Source organism: Desmodus rotundus, chromosome 9, assembly GCF_022682495.2.
Source record: "Desmodus rotundus isolate HL8 chromosome 9, HLdesRot8A.1, whole genome shotgun sequence".
Lineage (NCBI taxonomy): Eukaryota > Metazoa > Chordata > Mammalia > Chiroptera > Phyllostomidae > Desmodus > Desmodus rotundus.
In genome coordinates this window covers 49,023,895-49,050,879 of record NC_071395.1, presented here as the reverse complement: position 1 = coordinate 49,050,879, position 26,985 = coordinate 49,023,895, and the positions used below count along the sequence as shown (strand labels likewise).

General features: G+C 52.1%; 1 protein-coding gene across 9 annotated transcripts in view; it reads right to left on the bottom strand.

The window, feature by feature from the left end:
• The window catches only part of CRTC1 (CREB regulated transcription coactivator 1), a 58,368-nt gene extending 31,991 nt beyond the window's left edge, over positions 1-26,377 (bottom strand). For all 9 annotated transcript variants that reach the window (XM_045195712.2, XM_024560932.3, XM_053910865.1 and 6 more), the window contains exon 1: positions 26,223-26,377. In XM_045195712.2, the coding sequence (XP_045051647.1) occupies positions 26,223-26,348 (126 nt within the window). In that variant the 5' untranslated portion in view covers positions 26,349-26,377. The remainder of the gene's footprint in view (positions 1-26,222) is intronic.
• Between the last annotated feature and the right edge of the window lie 608 nt (positions 26,378-26,985).

The window sequence follows — 26,985 nt, the reverse complement described above, 5'->3', positions numbered from 1 at the left end:
AGCCCAACACAGGGTCCCCTCCCCCACACCTTACTGTCCAAAATCATCCAACCAAGGTCTGTCTTCTCCAAACAGACTGTCGCCCCATAAGGACCCTGGCATAATGAAAGAGCTCAGCACACACAGGGAGTGAGCTACGAGTGATGCTGAGCACAAGAAGAGTTGGATGCACTGAGGATCCCCAGGCAGGAACCATGTTTCACCTCTGTCCACATGGGACCTCTAACCCCATCTTTGAGGAAACTGAGGCACAAGGAAGAACAGATGGCTGTCCTAGTGCAGAGGCAGCAGGTGCCCCAGTCTTGGGCCCAACCTGAAAACCAGCCATAAGAGGGAAGCAAAGAGCACGTACAGTCCCCCAGCCAGCTCAAGCACATGATGCTTCTGGGACTGAGTGCTAACCAGGACTCGGGGTGTGGGGATTTGCACACCCTGGCCCGAGTCCTTTGGGGGTGTCCCTTGGGGGGAGAGACTTGGGCTTTACCAGGTTCTCCGAGTGTTCCATCAGCCACTGGGGTACAGGCAGGGAACCCCAAGAGCCCTTGAAAAAATCTAATTCTGAGTCGTGTGGAGCCACTGGTGGGTTTTCCAGGGCCACCATTCTCTGGCAGACACGTGCCTCCAGTTTGTCTGGCTGTGTTCCTCCAGGTTCCTTCCCAGGCTTGCTCTAGTTTCAGGCTGGGCAGCAGGTGGTGAGTTCGAGGAGGGCAGACAGCCCCTCCCAGGCTCCATTCCCCACAGTGGGCCCTCCCCCAACACTCCTCAGTGGAAGTGACATGTTCACGGCTGTGAACATCTCACTGAGGCCACAGAGGACAACTCTAAACACTCTGGGAAGAGTCATTCCAAGAACAGGGCCGAAGGCCATCAGCTCTGACTTGGGACTCACCAAGACTCCATCCTGTGGCTGCAAGAGAGCAGTGACCACTCATGTCACATGTCCATGGACCATGCTGTCTCTCCCCATGCTTCCCCTTACACTCTCTGGAAAGGACTGGAAACCTGGACTCTGGGGGTGGGGGCTGTGCTTGCAGGTGCCCAACTAGGGAGGCCCAAGACAGCTTTTCTTTTTTAAAACTTTTTTTATCAAAGCAAAATTCCCGTAACATAAAACAAACCATTTTAACACATACCATGTAATGTCATCTAGTACGTTCACAATGTTGTACAACCATCACCTCTACCTAGTTCCAGAACATTCTGTCACCCCAAAGGGAAACCCCATCTCCACTAGCAGTCACTCCCCACCTCCCCTCACCCCTGCCAACCACTAAGCTACTTTCTGTCTCTGTGGCTTTACCTGTTCTGCATCTTCCACATAGATGGAATCACACATTATGTGGCCTTTTGTGCCTGGCTTCTCTCACTCAGCATGATGCTTTCCAGGTTTGTCTCCTTGTTGTAGCCCATGTCAGTGCTTCACTCCTTTTCATGGCTGAGTACCATCCCCTCGTGTGGACGGCCCGCATTGTGTTTGCCCCGCACCTACTGACGGACCCTTGGGCTGTTTCCACCTTTTGGCAATTCTAAACAGTGCTGCTGTGGACATCGGTGTACAAGTGTCTATTTGAGTCCCTGTTCAAATCTCTAGATATATCCCTAAGAGTGGAATGACTAGGTCATATGGTAACCCTGCAATTGATTTTTTGAGGAACGGCCATACTGTTTTCTGCAGTGGCTGTACCATTTTATATTCCTACCAGCAATGCACAAGGGTTCTAATTTCTTCACATCCTCACCTATACTTGTTGGTTTCTGTTGTTTTGACAGTAGCCATCCTGATGGGTGTGATGCAATATCTCACTCTGGATTTGATTGGCGTTTCCTTGGTGACTGGTGATTGAACCCCTTTTCATGGCTTGTTGACCATCTGTGAACCACCTTTGGAGAAGTGTCTGTCAAGCTCTTTGCCCATTTTTAATCTGGCTTTGTCTTTTTCTTTTTTTAATTTAATCTTTATTGTATTTTTTCCCACTCCATTGAGTTCCCCTCTGCCCCCCTCCCCTGTCTTTCTCATGTTGAGTTATAGGAGTTCTTTATATATTCTGCATATTAATTCCTTATCAGCTACATGGTTCACAGATATTTTCTCCCATTCTATGAGTTCCTTTTTTTAAAGATTTTATTTATTTATTTTTAGAGATGGGGAGGGAGGAAGAAAGAGAGAAACATCAATGTATGGTTGCCTCTCAGGTGGCCCCCATTGGGGACCTGGCCCGCAACCCAGACATGTGCCCTGACTGGGAACCGAACCTGACTGGGCCTTGCAGCAACCCTTTAGTTTGCAGCCCATGCTCAATCCACTGAGCTATGCCAGCCAGGGTCCATTCTCTGAGTTCTTTATTTTCTTGATCGTCTTTTGACGCACACGTTTTTAATGTCAATAGGTCCAATTAATCTATTTTTCTTTTGTTGCTTATGCTTTTAGTGTCATATCTAAAAATCCATCGCCTAATCTAAGGCCAGAAAGAGTTACACCTATGCTTCCTTCTAGGAGTTTTATAGATTCAGCTCCTACATTTAGGTCTTTGGTCCACTTTGTGTTAATTCTTACTAATGTTGTTGCTGCCCAGCTCCCACCTCACGGCTGGCCCCACACTGACCATGGCGGCTCCATGGTGAGGAGAGCCCAGCCAAACGCCTGAAGCATGCCGGGGACACTGGAGTTTTGCATCACACATCTGCTTAGCAAGAAAGGGAGTAATGAATGAATGAGGGAATGAATGAAAGCATCACAGGCTTGTGGCCAGCAGGATTCCAGGCTGAGTCACCCAGCCCCCCGACTGAGTGAGACACTCCCCAGCTGCCTCCTCATTCGTTCCCAAAGTGTAAATACAGAACCAGATACACAAACACCGAGTGCGCCTCGGAATGCCTTTAATCAGGCTCTGTGCTCGCTGCCAAGTTCCCAGCCCCGGCTGAATCAGAGGGTCCACTGGGAGCACGTTTGTTTCCCCGTTGGTGTGGTTGTTGAGCACAGACCTTCCGGCTGGGATGTGTGAAGGATCCCTCGGGGTCTGAGCTCAGCACAGCTGGCTCATGGGGGCCTCTCTCCCAGAAAATGAGACCCCAGCCCCGCCAGCCACCTGGGCGCCCATGCTGAGTGGGGCCTTGCAGCAGCCCTCAGGGGGGAGACCTGGCTTCTCCTCTCTCTTACAAGCAGGGGAACTGAGACACTGCCCTGAGGCACTGCCCTGAAACACTGCACTGACAACAGACTTGCCCTGAGGTTGCCCAGTGACAGAAGAGGCCTCAGTCACAAAACAGGCTCTTTTCCTAGCAAATCCAACTTCCCACAAAGCCGTTCCTTCTGCCTCCGGATCCTAACACTCACCCCCATACGTTTTCAGAACTTTCCATGGAGCTCCTTCTCATCACCTGGGTTTCAGCTCATACACCTCCTCAGGAAGCCTTCCCTGACCCCTACTTCCAAAACAACTTTCTATCTTAACTCAGGCTGCCGTAACAAAGAACCACAGAGTGGGCAGCTCAAACAACACATACTTATTTCTCACGGCTCTGGAGGATAGGAGCCTGAGATCAAGATGCCGGCAGGGTGGGGTCCTGGAGAGGGCCCTCTTACTGGGTTGCTGATGTCCACCTTCTCACTGTGTCCTCACATGGTCTTTCCTTGGATGTGCGTGAAGAAGACTCTCTCCTCTTCCTCATTAGGGTACCAGTCATACCGATCAGGATCCCAACCTTCTGACCTCATTTCACCTTAATCACCTTCTTTAAGGCCCCATCTCCACATGTAATCATGTTGGGGATTAGGGCTTCCAGATGTGAGCCTGTCCATGGGGACACAATTCAGACCACTGCACCTGCTCTGGGACATGCTGCCTGCCTGCGTCTATCCAGTGGGCCAGTTAGCCCTGATGGCTGGGGCCCTGCTCTCTGGGCCTCCCTGGGTGCCTCTAGGACCAGCGCCCACCCAGGAAGTGACCATCCACAGCTGAGAAACCCAGACTCGCCCCACAGCCAGCCAGGACCAGGGATCCCAGGAGTCTCCCAGCTGGAGTCCCCAGGGTGCAGAGTGGCCTGTGGGGAGGGGCCTTCTTGTACCTGGTCTTGGAGAGACCAAGAGTCAAGTGAGGTAAGGCAGTACACTTCCCCGGGGATGCTGGGTGGCAGAGGGGAGGAAAATTATAGGCAGCATTTCCAGCATCAGTTCCCCAAATGTAAAGTGACATGCCAGCTCACTGGGATCAAGGGCTGGGAAATGGCTGGGAGCACCTGAAGAACACCACAGGTGACTGCAAGGCTGTGGGATGGAGCTGGAACAGTGAGTGAAGCATTTCAGCCCCTGTGCAGGCCTGACCAGTATCCCCCAAAATTCATGCTGACTTGAAATCTCAGAATGTGACCTTGTTTAATGGAGAATTTGCAGATGTAATTAGTTAAGGTTCTTGAGACAAGGTCATCCCAGATTTAGGAAGGTCCCTAAATCCAATGACTAGTATCCTTATAAAAACAGAGAGAGACAGGGATGGAAGTAGAAATTGAGGTGATACAGATACAAGCGAGACCTGGGACAGACTCTACTTCAGGGACCCTGAAAGACCCAACCCTGCCCACACCCTGATCTTGGACTTCTGGTCTCCAGAACTGTAAGGGAGTGAATTTGTTGTTTTAAGCACCTGAGACTAGACAGCTGGGGAGAGCTGATGACAGGGACCATCAAGCTGACACTCCAGGATAAAGAAGGAGCTAGTCAGGGTCTAGGCAGAAGTGGAGGCCCAGGAAGAAGGGGGGAAGATTGAGGCCAGGCCAGCTCTGATGGACAGTCACTGCAAAGTGAAGGGAGGACAATGCTGAAGCCCAGATCAGGACAGCATGGGGCCCAGCCACAGACCCAGGAGCTGATGACCCTAGAGTGGACTTGCCAGGCAGGGGGTCTCAGTACACTGGGAGCTACCAAGGGCCTCTCCTTACAACACACCTCCCTGAAAGCTCCTGGGGAGTAACCTGCCTAACCATAAGCCAACTGCACCCCACCATCCTGGGTACACTGGGTGGAGCAGCAACAGAGATGTGGGGCCTCACTGGGTATGTAGCTCAGCCCAGCTGCACACCTCCCTCTGGCTTGCATCTGGGCACCACATCCACAGGGTCAGGGCGGGATGTTGTGAGCAGTGTGATTTCCCCTCACCCCCTCATCCATGTGTTGACTGTGGGGCCACAGCACGTCACCATCAGGTCCAAAGGGGGCTATGCAGCAGAGGTTCTCACCCCTGCCCTGTACAAGCCTTGGCCGGTCTGGGAGACAGTGAAGGGCTCTGACTGAGAAGGAGAGGGTAGTGTTTTGCAAGGTCCACACTCGGCCCAAAGGCAAAACGCTCAGAGACACCAGCAAGGCCAACTGGAAGAGTGGACTCCCTTCTGTTGTCATCTGGTGGTAGCCGTACTGCTGTGACTTTTTTACTCTGGTTCCATGTCATCATGTCCTTAGGAGAGGAAGCTGGCTGCCCCGCGTGGCATAAGATGGCCAGCGCCTGAGTGCCAACCTCATCCCATCTGTCTGAGCACCTGGTTCCCACAGCATGACTGAGTCTGCTCACTGCTGGCTAGCATCCCCTGAAGCAGGTGGCTGACCCCAGCACACAGCACGACCCTATCTGAACAGCCAAGGGCACTTGGTTTTTCCCCTGAGACCTCCAGAAGCTCTCCAGGGCTCCCAGGGGCTGCCTGCCTTGGCACAGCAGGAGGCTGTGGAGGGATCACATAGCTGGGATGCTTTTGGCGAGAGGAGTTTCCAAGAATGAGACAAACAGAATTGAGTCAACTTCTAAAGATGATCAGGCTTGAAAAAGGGACTTGGAGATGCTCGTTTATACCATGACTGCATTCTCCTGTTACTTGACTTCTGGATCTGATGAGATCAGATCTCTGATATCAAACCCCTTGGACAGTAAGGCTCACAATTCATTCTGTACAGCTAATTAAGCTGAGGAAGCCTGGGAATAAAGTTTGGAACAAGGTTAATCAATTCCCTTGCCTAGTGAAAAAAAAAAGAGAGAGAGAGACAGGTGTCAGGATGGTGCACACTCAGCTGCACAAGGCCTGGGTGCACACTCCCAATCCGCGGGCAGCCTCTTGGGTGGCAGGTCACTGGAGGAGAAGCAGGCGCTTTCCCAGGAGCCAGAAGGACTCTGACCCTGGAGCCCCTCTCCGCCCATCCCCCACTCTTCAGCACTGTGTAAGTGTCCTGGAACTGCCAGAATAAATGACAACAAACCAGGGGGCTGGAACCAACTGAAATTTATTCTGTCATAGGCCTGGAGGGTGGAAGTCTGAGACATACTGTGGGCAGGTCTGGCTTCTTCAGGAAGCTATGACAGAGTCTGTCCCAGGCCTACCACCTGGCTTCTGGTGACTGCCGGCAGTCCATGACGTTCCAGGGCTTACAGACACATCACGCCCATCTCCGCGGGTCTTCACTTGGCCTTCTCCCAGTGTGTCTGTTTCGTCCTCTTGTAAGGACACTAGTCACTGGATTTAGGGCCCACCTCCTGCAGGATGACCTCATGTTGACTTGAAGACATCTGCAAAAACCCTATTTCCAAAAGTCCTGTTCATAGGCACTGAGTGGACATGAGTTTGGGGGAGCCACTCTTCAATCACAGTCACCCGATCCTATGTCACCTTGAGAACCATCCCATGGTGGCAAACTCCAGACTTCTCCTGAAGCCCTGGGCCCCCTCAGGCGGTGCTCTCCCTTTCCGAGCCTGTTTCCTCCACTGTCACCAGGGGCAGAGGGGTGAAGCCCTACCAGCACATGGACCTGCTCAGCACATGTCAGCCTCAGCAGAAATGACCAGGACCCTGAGAGGCAGGTGGCCCAAAGTGTCCTCAGAGCCATCTGGCAGCATCCATTAAAAGCCTGAATGTGTTCCTGTCCTCTGGCTGGTAATCCCACGTCTGGGAAGCTCTTCTGAGGGAGATGTCTAAAATGCAGATTTATGCCAAAAGATGTCCCTGCAAGAGCAAGGAGCTGGAACTACGCAGGATCAGCCCAGGGCAGGGCCTCCACTCCAGGAAGAGTGAGGACACTGCCCAAGGAGCAGGAGGTGGATGGAGGGAAGCCACCCCCAGTGCGATTTCTGGACCATCTCCAAGATGAGTCCGTGTGGAACAAGGTGGACCCAGGATAAGACCGGCCTGACTCCTTTCTAGGGATGTCCCCAAGTGGGGGTTGGGCACTGGAGTGTGCAGGAGACAAGGTGGCTGGCAGGAGAGGGATTCTTTGGAACACAGGAAAGGCCTTGGCAAACCACATTACTGGGGTGAGCAAGCCTCCTGAGCTCAGAGCTGGGACCAGACACCTGGGTTGTCCTCTCTACAACAGAGACTGATGTGAACCCCAAAACGAGCCAATGCGATGGTCCAGACAGCTAGGGGTTCTGTGAGGATGGGAGTGGCTCCCTAGAGGCCATAGAGAGGGATTTCAAGCTGGACAGAAGTGAGGAAGGCAAGGGAGGGCTTCAAGTGCAGAGGCCCTATAAACGTCAGAGGTCAGAGAGGAGGGGCCAGGGAGTGGGATCCCACATAGGGACAGTGGGTCACAGACATCATCCCAGCATATTCAGGGGTGTGGATGGGGTATCCCCAGCTCTAGGTGGGCCTCCAGGGAAGGGGAGCAGGAGGAACATGGTGTATGTATCCATGTGTGTTGCACATGGGGAGAGAGAAAGAAAACTAAAACTTGTCATTTCTCTGCCTTGGCTGAACACACCCTTCCATGTACACATGGTTTTGGGGGTATGCAAGCACATCTCTCTCTCTGCCCGTGTCCGAGGGAAAGGACCCTCCGAGTTTAACTTTCTATCTCATTTCTATTGGATACAGAAATCACCAGCCAGGATGCTATTCATGGGAAATGGAGGGAATGCCTCCCAGCAAGGAACCCCTCAGCCTGGGCAGGGAGCCATACACAGATGCTGCTGCTGTGATGTGTCCTGGCCTGGCAACCTTGAAATAGGCAGGCCAAGTTTCTGACAGGTGCCTGAACCACCTGGGGATGTGGTGTCCCAGACATGGCAAGCAGGCTGACCTTTCTCACACCAAGGGGTCAGCACTCACCAGCCTCCAGGACCCAAGGTGCTGCAGGATGATTTGCAAGCAACTGCCTCAGGCCAATGCCAGACAAATGATTTTTGACCGCGGCATCCAAAGGCTGACACCTGGCCTTGCACAGGTCCTGTGTTGAAACCATCTCCCACCAGCAGCTCCTTCAATGCTGCCCCCATCCCATGATGGCAGGGGCCCCAGGGAAGATAATACAAAAGCGAGATGCCCTCATTACCATGGGCCCAAAATAGCTTTTACGCTCCATTTTTTAGACATAGTTACATAATAACCCTAAAAGCCATTTCATGGTTGGGGAAGCAGGTTCCCGGGCCTGCCCAGCCCACCTTGTACTCCTCAGGCACCTCACAGCCCTGCTTTGAGCCCCCAAGACCCCACTAGGGCCCTGGGTGGCACCTGCTGCAAGCCTGGGGACAGGGCAGGCGGGCCCTCAGGCGGCCTTGCTGCCCTTAGACCACATTCTTGGCCCAGTGAGGTGGGCCCCTCAGGAACCGTGTGTGGTCCGATAGACACTCCCCTGGACAGGCCTCACTGTAGAGGAACTGTCCCCAGCCCAGGGAACAGAAAGTAAGGACAAGGGCCCAGGAAGGCAAATACCACAGGCTTGTGGAGACAAGACCAATGGTGGCATGGGTGGCTGGACAGGTAGACACTGAGGAGACACCACAAGGAGGGCAGGTCAGAGAGCTGCCCAGGGGGGGCTGGAGGAGGGCCTGACTGCGGCAGCAAGGAGGTGGGGGCAGGCAGCGGAGCATCGCTGGCTCTCTACAGATCCTCCCTTTCCCTCAGCGGCTCGTCGCTTCTGCGAGCAAGTCCCAGCAGCTCAACCTTCAGGACCCTGGTCCCAGCCTGTGTCACCTCACACTAAGATGCCCTTATAACCTCCTCCCCAACCTCCTGTTGGAAGCCTTCTCTGCACACTGCTGCCAGAAGCTCCTTCCTCGCCTTTTCTTTATTAACTTCAACTCATGTCACGCTCCTGTTTGAAACACCAAGAGGTTAACAGTTCCTAAACAGTTTAAACACAGAGCTACCACAGGATGCAGAAAGTCTACTCCTCGGTACGAAGCCCATGAAACGAAGACCTCCGTCTACACCAGTACTTGTACATGCGTGGTGACAGCCACCAAAAAGGTGGAAATAACCCAAATGTCCATCGATGGATGAAGGATAAACAATGTGGTCCATCCACCCAATGGACTACTACTCGGCCATAAAAAGGAATGAGGCTCTGACATAGGCCACAATGTGGATGCGCCTCAAAAACACGATGCTCATGAAGGAAGCCGACCCAAAACCCACATGAATATGAAGTGTCCAGAACTGGCCAATCCACAGAGACAGGGAGCAAACTGGTGGTTGCCAGGGGCTGGGGGAGGAGAGGGAGGGAGTGATGGATCATGGGGACAGGCTTTCCTCTGGGGTTGAAGGGAATGTTCTGGAACTAGATAGAGGTGATAGTTCATGACACTATAAATGTGCAAAATGCCACTTTAGTGTACTTTAAAATGATAAATTTTATGTTTTGTGAATTTTACCACAATAAAAATAAAAACCCTGAAGAAATGAAAAGCAGCCCCAAGGTCCTGTCCAAGGGCCAAGTACACATCAGCGTGGAGGGGAGTGGCGGTCAGGACCCAGAGCATCACTTTCCGAGCCCTCACCTGTGGGACGACAGTGTGGGTGAGGGACAGTCACCAAGGACAATGTCCCTGTCCTTAGAGTTGTGTCCTCTAATTGGGAAGCTACCATGGCCCCACAGGTGTATGCCGAAGAACATGAATTGCTGACCAGAGGCCCCTGGCCACATGGCTCCTTGGCTATTGCACATCCTCTCTAGAGGCAGCCTGGGATGGACAGACCTGCCCAGCACCCACCCCAGGAGTGGTGCAGCCACCCATCCTCTGGGCTGACTCCCATGAGTCCAGGTCAGAGCCTGCAACCTGGCGGGCAGCAGTGTGGCAGCTGCAGCTGCGGCCTTCCTGAGGACTGAGAACATTTCAAAAAATGTAAACTGGTGGCCAACTTAAAAACTTTTTTTTAGATTAACTTAAACATCAGAATTGCTGGTTTCTCCTGAAACATTAGAAGTGCCAACAACTTGGGGCCTGGACTCCTGGCTGGTGATTTTTAATTAGCCAGAGCAGGGCCACCAAGCCCAGCTCGTCCCTGCTGCCCCTTGTTCCAGCTCAGCAGCTGCGTGGCTTGACCCAAGGCCCAAAGGGAAGAAGCCCCAACCCTACCCCCAGAAACAAGCCAACTGGGACGGAAAGGTGCAGAGCTAGCAGGCTGCATGAGGGCCAAGCGAGGCCCAGAATGCAGGTCTCATCCTGAGCCAAAACCCCAAAAAATCCACTGCTGCATGTTCAGCATTTAACCATTAGAGGCCTATACCAGAGTAGACTCCCTAATGCCCAGAGGCCTGCAAAGCCCTAGGGAGGAGACAGTGGCAAAAGCAGAGGGGTCAGCATCCAGGCTTGGTGGGCACAGGCTTGCTCAAGAGTTAGGGGCTCCTGAGGGGAGGGCAGGTGCAGCATACACTACACCCACAACCAGTCCCTATACAAGGGAACAGCTCAAGACAGCCCAGGAGCCTGGCCACTCAGCAGTCCCAGAAAATCCTGCGTGTCTGGCCCAGCTTGCCAATCCCCTCCAGAGACGGTCCACTGGGCACTGCCCAGGGCCAGCAGGAGAGGAGGCCTGGGTAGGTACCTAGAAACACAGGGAGCCAGTTGACCGAGGGTGCTGGAAAAGAGGCAGCAGGAGGAGCCAGCAGGTCCATGCTGTCTGGGATGAGCTCTGCCAGCCCACATGCTTGCCTGCAGCATAAACAGGTCATGATGCTCCAGGCACTGAGTCAGGCAGCAGACGCAGACAGAAGGCAGAGGATTCCTGAGAGGCCATGCAGGAAATGAGGGGCAGGGAGGGGGAGGCCAGGTGGCCAAGAAGGTGACACTGGAGCTGGGAAGAGTACTCCAGGTGGGAGGCCCAGAAAGTACAAAGACCCTGGGGTCAGAGTGAGCATGCTGAGGGGAGAGGAGCAGCAATGGAGGAGAACAAGGGTATCAGACCAGGCCACCCACCAGTAAGTGATAGGGGGAAAGGAGGGCTCAGAGTCTCTCAGGACCTCACTCTGAGTGTGGTGGGAAGCCAGTGGAAGGAAGGATTTAAGCCAGAGTGACCTGGGCCACCTTCCCTTTCAGGGTCCCCCGTGGTAGGAGGAGCTGGCAGAGGGGCCAGTGGGGAACAGGTGATGGGGTAGCGAAAAGCTCATCCACAGTAGGTGTGGATGGGACCCCTGAACCCAGTGTATTCCAGGATGGGACCTGATGTGACATCTGGAGGGCTGAGTTGTCATCCAGGCACAAGTAAACCGCCCAGGGAAGATGTGGCCTGGACACTTACCTGTCCAAGGGATTGTGTGCTCTCAGACCACACGTACCCATGGGTGCACTCACAGCTTCCCACTGGGTCCCAGGTGGATGTCAACAAGCTCACCAGCTCACCCCAATTCCCACTCACAGCCTCACATGGACATGGCCCCTGGCCGGCCCCCAGACCCTGCTGGTTGACCCTCTCTCACCCCTATGCAGGCACTGGACATCCTTCCTCCCAGTGTCTCCCTCCTTCCCCACCCGTTCCTCCTTAGATGATTATGAAAGAGCAGGAGCTATCCTCTGCTTCCCATTGCCCTGGAGCTGGGACCCCCTGCGCCCTTTCCACTACCACCTTCAGGAAGAAGTCTCACGTACCTGCAGGAACACAAGGCCAAGACAGAGCCTCCCACAATCCTGTCCCCTTGGGCACGACCTTCTCATGTGCATCACCCCCATGCCAAGCCTCTACAGATGCTCTTTCCTCCGCCAGGTGCCTCAGACAATGCCCCCAGGCCTTTGTGTCTTCATGCCCACCATTCCTCTCCTCCCAAAGACCGTTCCCCTCCCTATCCCCTCCTGTTCCACCACAGAGCTCTCCTCCAGGCAACCTTCTGGAATTGGCCCCAGCTTCCGGCAGCCTCCTCTCTCTAAGTCAGTAGCTCCCCAAGGCACAACTTCCTCTGCAGACCACCAAATGTGTGAAGGTCCAGTCCTCACTCCTGGACCTGGCCAGGCCCAAACTGACCAGGCCCATTATGTGCTTGCCCAGGGTCACGCAGCTGGGAGGAGGGGATCAGGACTTCATACTGGAAAGATGGCAACATGACCCAAAGCTATCTACAGTCAATGCAATCCCTATTAAAATCCCTATAATGTGTTTTACAGAAATAGAAAAACCCACCATAAAATTTATATGGGATCTCAAGGGACCCTGAATAGCCAGGACAATCTTTTTTTTTTTTTTTTTTTTTTAAAGACTTTATTTTTAGAGAGAGGAGGAGGGAGGAATAAAGAGAGAGAGAGAAATATCAATGTACAAGAGAAACATCAATTGGTTGTCTCTTGCGCACCCCCAACCAGGGACTGAACCCGCAACCCATGCATGTCCCCTGATGGGGAATTGAACTGGTAACCTTTCACTTTGTGGAATGACACCCAACCCACTAAGCCTCACTAGTCAGGGCACTAAGCCAATCATTTTTTGTTCTTTTTAGAATAAAAGCGTTGGAGGACTCACGCTTCCTGATTTCTAAACTTACTACAAAGCTACAGGAATCAAGACACCATGGTAGTGGCATAAAAGACAGGCATATAGACCAGTGGACTAGAACAGAGAGCCCAGAAATAAACCCTTGCGTATACGGTCAAGTGATTTTTGACAAGGGCGCCAAGGCCATTCAATAGGGAAAGGACGGTCGTTCTGAACAAATGGTGCTGGGAAAACTGGATATCCACAAGAAAAGACTAAAGTTGGACCAATACCTTATACCATATATAAAATTAACTCATCATGGATCAAAGACCTAACGCAAAAACTATAACTAAAACTGTAAAAGCTAAAACTATAAAACTCAGAAGAAACCAGTGAAAAAGCTTCATAACATGAGATTTGGCAATGACTTCTTGGCTATGACACCAAAAGCACAGTCAACAAAAGAAAAAATATGTAAGCTGGCCTTTGTCAAAATTAAAAACATTTGTGTATCAAAGGGTACAACCAACAGATTGAAAAGGCCCCATTCCCATGGAACGTGAGAAAATATTTGCAAATCATATATCTGATAAGGGATTAATATCCCGAATGTATACAGAACTACTAAAATTCAACAACAAAAATAAACAATGTGATTCAAATATGAGCAAAGAACTTGAATGAACATTTCTCCAAAGAAAATTTACAAACAGCCCATAAGCACATGAAAAGATGCTCAACATCACTCATCACCAGGGAAACGCAAATCAAAACCATGAGATACTACCTCTAGGATGGTTATAATTTAAAAAAATAAAAACATAAAATAACAATTGTTGACAAGGATGTGGAGTGATTGGAACCCTTGTACACTATTGGTGAGAATATAATACTATAATACTATGGAAAACAATATAGAAATTCCTTGAAAAATTAAACACAGAATTACCATGTAACCCAGCAATCCCACTCCTGGGTATACACCAAGAAAAAATGGAAGCAGGGATTCAAAAAGATATTTGTACAGACGGTTCCCAACTTATGAATTTTTTACTTTACATGATGGTGTGAAAGCAATACAAATAATAAATTACATGAGATATTTTATACTTTATTATAAAATAGGCTTTGTGTTAGATGATGATTTTGCCCAGCTGTGGACTCATGTAAGTATTCTGAGCACATTTTTGGGCAGGCTAAGCTATGTTCAGGAAGTAAAGTGTATTAAATGCATTTTGACTTAGCATTATTTTCAATTTACAATGGGTTTATCGGAACTTAATCCCAAGGAGCATCTTCACCTATCTGCACACCCATGTTCACAGCAACATCATTCACAATAATCAAAAGGTGCAAGCAACTCAAGTGCCCACTGAAGGATGAGAGAATAAACAAAATGTGATACATATATGCATACATGGAATATGATGCAGCCTTAAAAAGGAAGGAAATTCTCACACCTGCTACAACATGGATGAACCTTGAGAACATTACACTCCATGAAAATAAGCCAGACATAAAAGGAAAAATACTGTATGATTCCACTTACATGAAGTCCCTAGAGGAGTTAGATCCACAGAGACAGAAAGAAGAATGGTGGGTACCATGGGACGGGGGAGGGGAAATGGGGAGTTAAGTGTTTAATGGGGTCAGAGTTTCAGTTTTGCAAGATGCAAAGTTCTGGAGATGGGTGGTATGATGGCTGCACAACAATGTGAATATACTTAATGCCACTGAACTGGACACGTAAAAATGGTTAAGATGTTATGTATATTTTACCGCAGTTTTAAAAAGAAAAAATACTAAAAGAGAACTTGTGTGGGATTCCTACCAAAAACCCCCTTAGCCCAATCGTAAGAAAACATCACACAAACCATACACTGAATGAGTCTACAAAAAGTCTGGGCAGTTCTCAACGGGCTGAGGGTCACGGACAGCACAGATCCCCGGCCAATGATCGTGGATCCCAGAGTGCGACAGGATGACTGCAGTATGGGAGCCTGGAGATGATCCTAGGCCACAGTCAGGTCACCAGGGGGCACCTGGGGAAATCCGAACGCAGTCTGGAGTCTAGTTAACAGAACTGTGATGACGCTGCTGTTCTGGTTGGACCAGCCCACCTTGGTCATGTGAGATATTCACAGTCAGGGGCTATGGCAAGTGTCTGTGCTGTCTTTGCCTCTTTTCACTAAATCTAAAATTATCTCAAAGGAAAAAGTGATAAGAAACGAATACAACACTTCCCCAAAAAGGATACTGACAGACATTCATAGTGTTGTGGCAATCGTCACATGTCAAGCCATGGCACTGGGTGTGCTGGGTAAGACCCTGCTCTCATGTTGCCCCACGGGGACCCTGATGCTGGCCAGGGACACAGCTAAGTGCTTCAGGAGGGCACACTGTCTAATCTGAACAACTCTACAGAGGGAAACTGAGGCAAAGAAAGGAGTCATTTGGGGAAAGCTGGCAGAGGCAGGGCCTGAACTGCAATGACAATCCACTTGGCCGGGTGTCAAAGGGACCACAGGGTGGGCTCTTGGGCACAAGTGGCCCCCAGCAGGCCCCCTGTTACAGACGCTCAGGGTTCCTCCCTACATTTGCTGAGCCAGTGGCAGGAATTAGTGGCTGCTTGCCACTTCGGGCATAAAGGAGGCTGCTGGGCCCATCAATCACTCCTGAGGCTGTGCATTGATTCTGTGACAATTTAATGAGCCGCTCCTGCCCTAATTATAGCTATCAAATCCCACGTGACTGGAAGGACAGAGGGATAGAGACAGTACGATGCTCACAGGTGCGAAAGGGCCCATGGAAGAGGGATGCAGGGATCTGTCCTTTCAGTCACCTGAGAAACACTGAAATTGACTTCAACACAAGAGAGGCTTTAGCCAGGAGGGCACGGACAGGGTGGCTACGCCAGTCTCTGGAGGGGTGGGCAGCTCTTGTGTCTTTGTGGGGTGCAGTCTGCCTTCCCGTGTCCCCAACCTGAGGACTGGCAGCCCTGGAGAACCAGCCCTGGGCACTCTGCCTCCCAGAGACTTCCAGGAGAGTGACCAGGTGGCATGCGCCCACCCACCTCCACAGAGGAAAAGGGAAGCACTTTGGGTTTTCTGTTTTTAATTTTCACCAAAGTTTTGAGGCATAAGTGATTTCTTTTATATTTAAAAAATGCAAGGCAGAGCTCTTCCCTGCAACCCCAGCTGGCAAGGAAGGACAACCTGCTAGCGCTCTCAGGATCTCCACTGGACAGGGAGCCCCAGGCACGGGGCACTCAGGAGACCACCGAGCTCCAAGGATTATATCTGGAAACGGGGTGCTCACTTAACAGCCGGTGAGGAAAAAAGTCTGTCCTCTGCTATAGACTCAACCCCCTGGACAGAAGACCATGCTCCGGATTTGGGGTGAAACGTCCACAACCAGAGAAGCGTCAGGATGGGACCTCAGAGAAGGAGGAATTTCACATGTGGAATTAGCGCTTGAGGCCTCCTCTGTCTCAGAAATGCCTTTCCTTGTACAGGAGCCACCAGAACACGAAGTTGAAGCCATTTAATATAAACCTCCCTGTTCATGACCCTGGGAATCAGATTCCTGATTTTAGGTGAAAGAACTGCCAAGTCAGCAAGTCCTGGTCTGTACCAAGTCCAAATTCATTCCCCTGGTGCTACCCGCCCTTGGGGACACCTGCCCCAAAATCATCTCAGGTCCCTGAAGTCCCCTCCTTGGTTTCCCCAGGCCTGACCCTATATGGTAGCTAGAGCAACCTTTGCTAAACCTGCACCTCATGCCAGGCCCTGCTCCTAACCCTACCAAGCACCCTCACCCCAGAACGCACTGAGCTCAACCAGCCCTTGCCCCCTACACTCCCCACCTGCATGACTCACCCTCATCGCCAGGGGCTCAGCCCAAATGTCACCTCCCCCCAAAAGCCCCCACCACCCCATTCCACTCTCTCAGAGTTATGACCTCAGGACCATGGCAAGGGACCAATTGACCACATGTGTGGTTTCCCCTAAGGGTGGGGCCCCATCTGACTTGTTCTGCAGGAAGTCCCCAGGGCCCCGCACAACATGGGTGCTCAATAAATACCAATTGAGGGAGGGGCTTTTCCATCCAAACCCCAGCCTCTGCAGGGCACTAAATGGGGGACCTCATCAGAAGATCCAATGCTTCTCATGCTCTCCCCAGGGCACTTGGGCGGCCCACTTACCCCCTCCTACCCCATCCTGTCACACACTGCACATGGTCAGTACAAACTCCAGGTTTCTCCTTGAAGTTCAGCAAACTTGAACTCCACAAAGCCCATCATGCTCTCCACCTGGCTCTGGGCCCTCGGTGCCTGATTTACTCTCCCAGATGGAGAACAGGACCCCATGCCATGCTCCTGCTGCTTATGGGGGAAACCTGACAGTGTAGTGGGAAACCAAGGAGATTGCAGAGTGAATGGGAGGCAGGACAGCCCCCAGGGAGGTCGCTGTCCAGTGTCTGCTTAGTGTCTGTTGACTACATCCTTGTGCCTGCTGGATGCTTGCTGACTACACGTGTGCCTGCTGTATGCCCACCAAGTACCTGCTGAATACATGTGTACCCGCTGAGCATCTGCAAAGTGCCTGCTGAATGCCTGTCATGCCCACCCAGTGCCCACAGAGTGCTGCCTGCCATGTGTTGGCAGTGCACATGCCTCCCAAATTTCAGCAGCGAGCACACAGTGAGCATCTGTGTGTAGGGCCCCATTTTGGACATGCTACATGGGTTAACCCATCTAAGTGTCACCATAGTCCAATGAGGGAGGTGGAGACTACTGTGACTCCCAATTCATGTAGAGGGAGTGAAGCCCAGGAGGGACATCTGGGTTTAAACTCACCTCGGAGGAAGCAAGGAGGTGCCTGCTGCATGGCCCTGCCAGGCAGAATCCTCCGTGCCTTTCTAAGCACCCTAAGGAAGAGGCCCTGACCACAGTTCATCTCCATTTGACAAACAATAAAATATTGATTCTCCAGGTCACTGGACCATGAGGCATTTGGTGGCTTCCTTGTTTGTGAACATGAACCCCCACCCGGCTGGTGGCATCATAGCCCTGCCCCACCAGAGCAAGGTACCCACCTCTTCCCAGGGGCCCGGCTGGACATGGTAGCAGGAGAGAGGGGAGAAGAGGGGATCAGAGACACCCTGGCCAGAAACGAAGGGCTGTGCCACCCCATAAGCTCCAAGGTGAGGTGGGACTCTTTCATCCCTGCCCCTTTCTCTACAGGTCCCCCATTGCAGCCAGGGGGCCCCTACCTTAACTTCCTTCCTCTCACCTCCCAATATATGCTGTTATTATTAACCTCTAAATGCCCCAAATCAGCCTTCCCTCTGTCCTCACTGTTGGCCACCCCAAGCTGCTGTGCCCACCCCTGAACCTGGCTGCTTGCATGCATGGAATGAATGCAATACGTATCTGGTTTGTAAAACACCAGGGACAAATTCCAAGGTCCTCGACCAACAGCTATAAACTGAAGCTCAGTGTATGCCATGGTCATCCATGGCTACATTAAGAAATATACAAGCCCCAGATTCAGACACAGGTTTGAACCCAGCACCTCCACACACAGTGAACCATGGGACTTCTCATGCCTCAGCTTCTCATCTGGGCAATGGGGGAAGCAACAGGCTCCTCTTCTGGGTCACTGTAACAACCCACTGGGTACACACACATGGGCTCTAGTACCTCTAGTCACTCATGTTGCTATTCCACTGGAACCCTCCATGGCTCCCCATCACCCACATGCAGGACCTGTCCTAGTGCCCTCTACCACACAGCCACCTCCCTCCTAGATCTCTGCCCACGCAGCCTGCTCCTTGAACAGCTTCCTTAACATACAGGGTTCCAGCAGCCTGTGCCCCACCCTAACCAGCTGGCAAACTTCCAGAACAGTATGGAGGGGAGAACACAAACAGCTACTGGGTTAGTCCAGCCTAGGTCCGACCCCAGCTCCCCCTCTAATGCTCTCTGAGCCTTGGTCTCCCCCCTGTAAACCAGGGAGGATGCCATTAGCTGCTGGGGTTGTTGTCATGTGTCTCATGGAATCAGGGACCTCAACCCTCCCCCCATCTGCACCTGCATAATCCCAGCACACAGAGGGGCGCACTACAGGGTGTTGAGCTGCATCACTCCACCCAAGTCATGACAACCAAAAATGTCCCCAGGTGATTACAAGTGCCCCCAAAGGACAGAATCAGCAGGCAACACCCATTTGTAATGTTCTCCCAGGACTGCATTCAGGCCAGTACCGCCCAAGCCAGACCCCACCCCTGACCTCTGAATGGCATTTCCCAGTCCTGTTTAAGAAAAAATCCTCAGCACCAAAAACAATCCCAGGCCCTGAGGCCATCACCTCCCCTCACTGGAGCAGCACTGAGGGGAGCCCCAGGCCCTGAGCCAAAACCAGGAAACCCCCAGTGCAGAGAACAGCAGAGAAAGGCCAACAGAGCCTTCCATAATGCCTAGAACAGCCTGGTAGTGTAACACAATTAACCCAACCAGGACCAGAAGGCTCCCTGCATGGACAAAAGTCACCAGGCACTGTACCCCCAGTTGGCTTGGGGACAGTGACAGCAAACACCCGCTCTGGCTGTATGAACCAACAATGACCACCACTGTGCCACCAACCAAGGGCCAAACAGCCTGCTCACCCCCTGACTGAGGCTGACCTTCACCTGGCACAGCCATGGTGACTCCAGTGTCCCGGCCTCCAAGCAAGGCCTGCACGGCAGGGTCCTGGACCGCCACTCAGAATTCAGGCCCCCCACACCAAACCTACAGAAGCAGAATCTTGGGACAGCCTGCATCCTTCAGCTACCAGATGGTTCAGAGGCCCCCAAAAGCAGGAGACGCAACTCCCACCATCCCCCTGATCTTCCATGTTGCTCTAGGTCAATGGATCTCAAACTGTAGGTGAGACCCACTGACCAGGGGTGCAAACTCCTTCTGTAAAGGGCTAGATCACAGGTGGCAAACACAAGGCCTGCGGGCCGAATCTGGCCCTCAACCTTGTTTTATCCGGCCCAACACCTTGTTTCTACCTGGCAGCAGCACCGAACTCTCACTTAACTGTTAAAGAGTAGTTACATTCCTAAAATTACATTCGGCCCTTTGAAGGCAACTACGAGGCTGACGTGGGCCCCGGTGAAAATGAGTTTGACACCCCTGGGCTAGAGGTAAATACTCGTATTTTTGTCTCTCCAGGCTAAATGGTCTCTGTCACAATGGTTGAACTCTGCCATACACCAGGTGTAAGCAAATGGGAATGGCTGTGTTCTAATAAAACGTTATTTACAAGAACAGGCCCAAGTGGTCCAAGAGGGCTCTGCGAACAACCCAAGAGGGTTCAAGTTTGTGCTTTTAATTCCTCGTTCTGGACATATCACGTGTGCTCATCCTGGGCCTGAATATCAGCTTTGCCTCTTCCCAGCTGGGGCCTCAGTTTCCCCATATGCACAGAGGAGGGAGAACCCCTTCTCTCTGAGGGCAAGTGAGCAAAAAAAATAGAGGTCTGGTGAAAGCCACATGGTGCCAAGGCAGAAACTGAGAGTGCAGAGAGCAAACTTGACCCCTAACCATAGGGTTACAACCTCAAAGCTTCACCCCATGCCCCCACCACATCCCCCATGCCACACTCCTGGTCAGTTCCTGATGGGCCCCAAGGCTCTGGCTCCTGCTGTTGTCTTTCTGGCTTATTCACCATCACTCTTGGACCCAGTGTGGAGTGAGGTCCCAAGTTCCTGGTGGTAGCTGAATGAAGGGTCCACCTAGGCCTCAAAAGGCAACATGGTACAACCTGTGAGCCAGCCAGAGAAAGAAAGATGTGCACACCTGCAGATGGCCCCTAGGCCCACCATCTAAAGATTGTTTCCACAAGGCACCTGGACTCTGCAGGCTCTGTCTCAGCCTGAGGAAGAGTATCCCAGGCTTGCCATTACAGATGACCATGAACCAGGCAAAACAACAGCAATTTATTCTCTCACAGCTCTGGAGACCAGATGTCCATAGTACAGGTGTTGGCGGGGCCACACTCCCTCTGAAGGCTCTAGAGAAGGATTTTTTCCTTGTCTCTTCCAGCTTCTGGGGCTCTAGGTATCCTTGGCTCATGGGTGCATCACCCCAGTTTCCGCCATCATCACTACATGACCTTTTCCCTGTCTGTGTCCTCTCCTCTTTTCATAAGGTTGCCAGTCATTTAAGACCACCTTAAATCCAGGATGATCACATCTTGAGATCATTACCCTAATTACATCTGCAGAAATTTCTTTTCCAAATAAGAGCACAGTCGCAGGTTCTGGGGGTCAGGACGTGGGTAAATCTTTTTAGGGGTCAGGGTGTGCAGCTTACAACCAGGAGAGTGCTGGGGCCTTCTGGGGGCAAGGGAGAGCTCCCCAACCTCTCAGCAGAACAGCTCACGGAGTCCTGCATGCATGGAGGCTACAGATGGTACCAGGCATTTGGAACAGCCGGCACAAAGGCAAATGGTGCCAAAGCCAGGACTGGGGCCAGGACTGGGGGCAGCCTCCACGCTCAGCTCACCTGAGCCACCACCGCACTTTCCTCCAGCCTGTGCAGAGCTCCCCTGTCACAAAGTAGGGCCAGAACACCTCCGTTCCTTCAGTGCAGCCAGAGCTGCAGCCAGGCTGAGCCACATGGACTGTTCTGTTCATAGGGTTTTTCTGGCCCGGGTCTGCTCCCTGGGATGCTCAGAGCTTCCTGTGTCCTAAGCCCTGGGCAAGAGGGCAACACACTCCACATGCAATCCATCCACACATCCTGGTGGCTCTGATGCCGAAATATCACCAAAATCCACTGATTCTGCTCAAGTCATACCCCGCCCTCCCCAAACTAGACACGGCAGTGGCCTCTCACTGTCTGCTGCCTTCCCCCTTGACAGTTCAACTCACACTCATCTTTGCAGGGCAGAAGGCGCCCTAAAATAGTTAAACAGAGAGTTACTATTGACCCAGCAACTCCACTCCTAGGTGTACACCGAAAGGAAAGGAAGACCTGCATCTTCACGAGCACTTGGATATGAACTATCACGGCAGCACTATTCACAACAGCCAAAAGGTGGAAACAACACACGCCTGTTGACTGACAAAGGATAAGCAAAATGTGGTCCATCCACACAATGGAATATTACTCAGCCACAAAAAGGACTAAAGCACTTCAGTGCCACAACATGGACAAACCCTGAAACATCATGCCAGGGAAAAGAAGTCAGACACAAAAGCCCACATGGGGTATAATTCCACTGATATGAAATGTTTAGAACAGGCAAATCCATAGAGACAGAAAGCAGATTAATGCTTGCCAGAGGCTGGGGTAGTGAGGAGTGACTGCTAATGGGGATGTGGTTTCCTTTTGGGGGTGACAGAAATGTTCTGGAACTAGACAGGGCTAATGGTTGCACAGCATGGTAAATGTGCTAAAACACCACAGCACTGCACACTGTAAATGGGTGGGTTGAATGTATTGGGAATTATATCTCAATACAGCTGTTACAAAAATAAGAAGCAACTCAGGCTTCTCACCATCACAAACACCCCTCCCCCACGTGGAATCCAGGGTTTCCAAAACCACTCCAGCTTCACCTTTCCCACCCTCTCTCCACAAGCCAGCCTCTCTGGCCTCTGACCTGCTCTCAACTTTGCCACACCCTCCCCACCCCACAAGCAGGGCTCTGCATCTGCTTGCCCCACACTCTTGCCTTGCCTGGCTTGACAAGGGATACTCTTGTATCCCTTGGGGTACTCTTGCCTGGAATGGGGGGCTCTGTCTCGCTGTGCAGGTGTTGGCTCCCCCAGCCAGTCAGACCACAACACCCTGCCTCTTCTGAGAGCTTGTGTTTCATTCATTCGCAGCAATTCTCTCCTGTTAAAACCACACCAACTTCTCCAAAGCACAGCCCTTGTATGCTCTGTATGCTGCATGATTGCACCCAACATAATCCCTGGGACACGCCGGACAATCAAAAACGTTATTAGCCCTTGCTGGTGTGGCTCAGTGGGTTGAGCACTGGCCTGCAAACCAAAAGGTCGCCAGTTTGATTCCCTGTCAGGGCACATGCCTGGGTTGCAGGCCAGGTTCTCATTTGGAGGCAAACAAGAGGAAAGCAATTAATGTTTCTTTCCCTCTCTTTCTCCCTCCCTTCTCTCTCTGACAGTAAATAAATAAAATCTTTTTTTTAAATGTTATTATGTGGAATGAACAAGTTACCTCAACTTTATAGGTCAGAGCTCGAGGAGTTAAAAAACCTGCTCCAAGTCACACAGCAGAGCGCCACAGCCCCTTCCTGCATATCACACTACCCAAGTCTGAGAATGGTAAAGAAACACTCGTACACCCTCAACATGAAAGCAGTCTCCGTGACATCACACCCTGTCCCTTCACCCAAACCGGCCCTCATGTCCCTGCTTCTCAGGAAGGTGGCAGAGTTGATTCACTCATCATGCTGAACGGCCTTTCACAGGGGAAAGCACTGCGGGCCTGTCCATCACCACTGAGGCCCGTAAGCAGATACATGGAAACACGAGTGGTCCTGCTCACTCCGGCAGTGGGCAAGCTGTCCTGCAGAATTCAGGGGAGAGAGCAGCTACCACAGGGCCATGCCCCATCTGTTTAGGATGTGCAGGCGAAACCCTAGAGTATACTGCAGAGGGAGGCAGTGAGGGAAGGCTGCAACCACAGCGCGAGGGCAGAAGGGGAGCCCGCATTAAATGGGTTCGCTCACCTGCACCAGGCATTACAGATATGCCACCTGTCACAGGCAATGGCCAAAGAGATTGGGGACACGGCTGTCCCTCCTGGTCCCAGGTAAGAGAAAAGTCATCAGCCTGCCCAGGTGGCGCAGCCATGAAAGTAGGGGCAGAGCTTTCAACTCTATCTGCCCAGGCACGAGGGCTGCACCCCTGCCCACACAGTTCCCTCCAAACTGAAGGTATCTGGTCCTCTGCACTGCTGACACTAAGGCCAGATCACTCACTCTCTGTGGTAAGGTCCATCCACAGGGTGGTGAACAGCACCCCTGTTCTCTACCCACTAGGTGCCAGTGGCACTCCCACCCCCAGTCATGATAACCCAAACCAAAAATGTCTCCAGTCATTGCCATATGCCCCTTAAGGGGCAGAACTGCCCCCAGGAGAGAACGCTGCTCTGCCTCTAAAATCCAGTATAGGCTCATCTCTGCCCGGAGACCATGCCCAGCCCACCTTCCCAAATCCTGAAGTAAAGGAAGGCAACAGAGAGAGGGAGGGAGGAGATGGGAAATGGTTACCAGGGCTGAGAGTACTGCTGTCTCTGTATCTTAAAAATCTTTTCTGAATCTATTAACGGATGAACAGATAAACAAAATGTGGTCCATCGTACAATGGAATATTATTCAGCCATAAAAAGAATACAGTCTTCTGATTCATGCTTCAACATGGATGAACCTTGAAAACATCATGCTGAGTGAAAGAAGGCAATCCCAGCATGTCACATAGTGTATGATCCCACATATTAGGTAAATCCACAGAGACAGAAAGCAGATAGGTGGCTGCCAGGAGCTGGGGGAGGGTGGAACGGGGACTGACTGCTCATTAGTACCAGGTTTCCTTTGGGGGAAGATGCAAATGTTTTGTTTTTAGACAGTGGTGATGGTTGTACAACTCTGTAAATACACTAAAAACCACTGAATTGTAAACTTTAAGCAAGCGTTCAAGTGTACAAACAGGCTGTTAAAGAAACCTTTTCAACAACAATAATACATGCTCAACCCCAAGGCAGAAACAGGATCTCCAATCACGAAGACAGCCATGAACTTCACAAAACCCCCTTCTTCCTGTCATACTACATACATTTGACACAAATTGTGTGCTGGCACACAGTACGTGCTACAGACAAGATGACACAGACACTCCTGCCCTCCGAAGCCCTGACTTATGGTGTCACTCCAGTTGCTCACTTTCATTCATTCATTCATTCATTCATTCACCAACCATCTCTTCCTCTATTTCCTGAGCAAGAACATGAGCTGCTGGAGCAGGGACAGGCAGCACCTGATCGACAGTGAGCACCCAACCAATATGTGCCAAATAAATGAACAGAAATGAAGACACACATTCTAGTCTATAATGTCATGATCTCGTGGAAAAACAGGCAACTAATTAAAAAATAACATGACCTGAAAATTCCACCTGAAAAGTCACACTGAAGCTGAAGTCACAGAGGTAGGTCTGCTTGGCATGGTCAAATCAGTAGCCAAGTCCAGAGAGCAGCAATGTGGATGTCAAACCCTCTCTGAGGCCCTAAGGTGCAGGGTGGGGGTCCCACCGCTCTGCAGAACACAGAGGACATTACTGACACCTGTGCAAAGCATGCTTGCCCTCTGGTCGACAAGGAAGGGTTTGCTAGACACACTTCACACCGAAAGACAAGGCCCGAGGAGCTCAGTACTTTACCGTGATCACAGAGCCTGAGAGCCAGGCCCAGGAAAAAAACCAGGCCACCAACACAGCCCTAACCCAGTGCATGCTCCAGAGCCCCAGCGGCTTCCCAGGTGAGGTCAGCAGGTAACCAGGCCTGCCTCTGCACACCAGACCCAGCCAACCACCTGAGGAAACCTGTCCCTCCACCCTGTTCCTTTGTCCCAGTGGAAGGAACATCACCTGGTCCCCACCATATATGCTGCATAAGGAAGAGGCAGCTGTCTCCACTCGAAGGTCCAGGACTGAGCACATCTGCCTTCTTGACCCCCTCAGGGCCCCACTGGGGAGGGCATCTGACCTTGCCCTCAGGTTTCCAAAAGGTCTATTCCACGTCAGGTCTGCAGGTGGGGGCACATATCCTTCTGCCGACACCCAGAAAATGAGGCACAGACACCAATGATGTAGACACCTGTCCCTTCAGGTAGCAACATGTGGGGTCACTTGTCCCCTCAGGTAGCAATGATGTGGGAGCACCTATCACTTATCCCCAGGTACCAGTGATGCTTTCAAGCAACACCCAGTTCATACACCTCAGTGTCATCCTGTCTCCCGTAGGTAACAGTAACATGGGGCCACCTGTCCCCCTCAGGTAACGATGATGTGAAAACACCTGTCACTGTCAGGTTACAATGTAGTGGCACCTGCTACCTCCAGGTCGTAATTATATAGAGGTCCCTGACCCTCCAGGTAACAATGATGTGAGGGCACCTGTCCTTCCCCCGTCCCGGTCCGGGTAGCAATGATGAGGGGGCACCTGTCTTCATAAGGTAGCAATGATGTTGGCATAACTGTCCCCCATTAGGTAACAATGATGTACTAATGGCACGGAGGCCCCTGGCCCTCCAGGTAGTAATGAAGTGAAGACATCTGTCCGCCATCAGGTACCGATGATGTGGGGCACCAATTCCTCCCACGATGCCCAGAGAGTGGGGACACCTGTCCCCTCTGGCCCGGCCAAGCCCCGCCCCGCCGCGCGCCCCGCCCCCGCCGCGCGCCCCGGCCCCGTGCACGCGCTGGACACGCGCCTTCTCCTCCTCCCTCTTGGCCCTGAGGGGTGGGCGCGGCAGCCCCCTCACCCGCGCGGCCCGCGTCAGGCTCAGGTCCTTCATGACCTCCTCGAAAGCCGCCGTCTCCTCTGCTTGCTTCTGGTTGTGCAGCGCGATCTTCTCGCTAAATTTCCGCGGATTGTTCGAAGTCGCCATCTTCTCGCCGCCGCCTCCTCCTCCTCCTCCTCCTCCTCCTCCACCTCCTCACCCCCCCACTTGCCAGTGCCACCACGCAGGCGCCAGCCAGGCCCGCGGGCGGCGGGCGGTGCGCAGGCGCGGCGGCAGTCGGAGAGCGACGCAGGCGCACAGGAGAGGCGCACAGCGCGGGGGTGACAGCGCATGCGCGTTCCCCGCCAGCGTTGTCGGGTCCGCGGGGGAAGCAAATGGAAATTTTGGCGCAGACGCAGTGTGCTTCCTCCTGGCCCGCTGGACAGCGGCCGCTGGCTGTTGGGCAGGTTCTGAGCACAGGCCCGGCGCTGTATCTTCCAGGAGGGAGCCAGGCACACTCAAACCCCTTCAATTTACAGGGATGGGGCCAGATCCTCCAAGGACAGGGAGCAGCCTGAGTCTGAGCCTTGGCTCAGGCCAGTTCAGCTTTGTGATTAGTCCAGGACGTTGCTCATCCCCACATTCACTGACTGAACGACTATTTATTGAGAGCCAATATGCCAGGCAAACGTGGTCCCTGCCTTCACGGGGTGCACAGTGGGGGAGGGGTCAGGCATAATCCATGAACTGATAACCCAAGAACGTTTCAGATGGAGATAAATGTGACGGAGAAAATAATTCAGTG